Source organism: Bison bison, unplaced genomic scaffold (assembly GCF_000754665.1).
Source record: "Bison bison bison isolate TAMUID 2011002044 unplaced genomic scaffold, Bison_UMD1.0 scf7180017846082, whole genome shotgun sequence".
Lineage (NCBI taxonomy): Eukaryota > Metazoa > Chordata > Mammalia > Artiodactyla > Bovidae > Bison > Bison bison.
The window spans coordinates 17,758-18,317 of record NW_011476655.1 but is presented as its reverse complement, the minus strand read 5'-3'; the positions used below and the strand labels follow the sequence as shown (position 1 = coordinate 18,317).

Sequence of the window (560 nt, the reverse complement as noted above, 5' to 3'; positions counted from 1 at the left end):
CCGTGGTCTGCCTCGCTTTGCCTCAGGAGGGTCTGCAGAGCATCGAGTCCTACAGTTCAGGGTTCAGGATCAGGGTCACCCACGGCCCCAGGAGCAGACACCTGGGCAGGAGGGCTGCCCTCTGAGGCCTCTGGAAGGCGAGCGGCGGCCCCGCCTGGCCCACCGCACAGGGAATGATGCTCTGGGGGGAGCCCCCTGCTCTGGGGAGCCCTGAGGTGCCAGGCTGGCGGGAGGCATGGGCCGGCTGTGTGGACGCAGCCCTGTGAGTCCAGCGCGCTCTGGGAGGGTGGCTGACGCTTCTCTCGCTCCATTTCAGGGCCCCGTCGGTTTTCCTGGAGATCCCGGTCCCCCCGGAGAACCCGGCCCCGCGGTAGGTGCCCGAGAGTGCCGAGCCAGGGGTCCCCACAGCCCGTGACCTGCCTCCAGGCCTGTCTTTTCCCTTCCGTCTGCTGCTGTTCTGCCTCTGCTCGGAGCATGGTGCTCAACCCCCTTCTGACAAGCACGCGGGGAAAGGCGTCTCCCCTCCGAGCGCCCTGGGTGGGCACCCCGGGCGCTCGGAG

At 69.1% G+C, this 560-nt stretch overlaps 1 protein-coding gene across 1 annotated transcript in view; it reads left to right on the top strand.

Moving 5' to 3' along the window:
* Positions 1 to 560, top strand: part of LOC104987548 (collagen alpha-1(V) chain-like) — a gene marked incomplete at its 5' end in the record, with an annotated part of 37,124 nt that overhangs the window by 20,266 nt on the left and 16,298 nt on the right. The window contains one exon of the mRNA XM_010838548.1: positions 317 to 370. Coding sequence (XP_010836850.1) covers positions 317 to 370 — 54 coding nt within the window. The remainder of the gene's footprint in view (positions 1 to 316; positions 371 to 560) is intronic.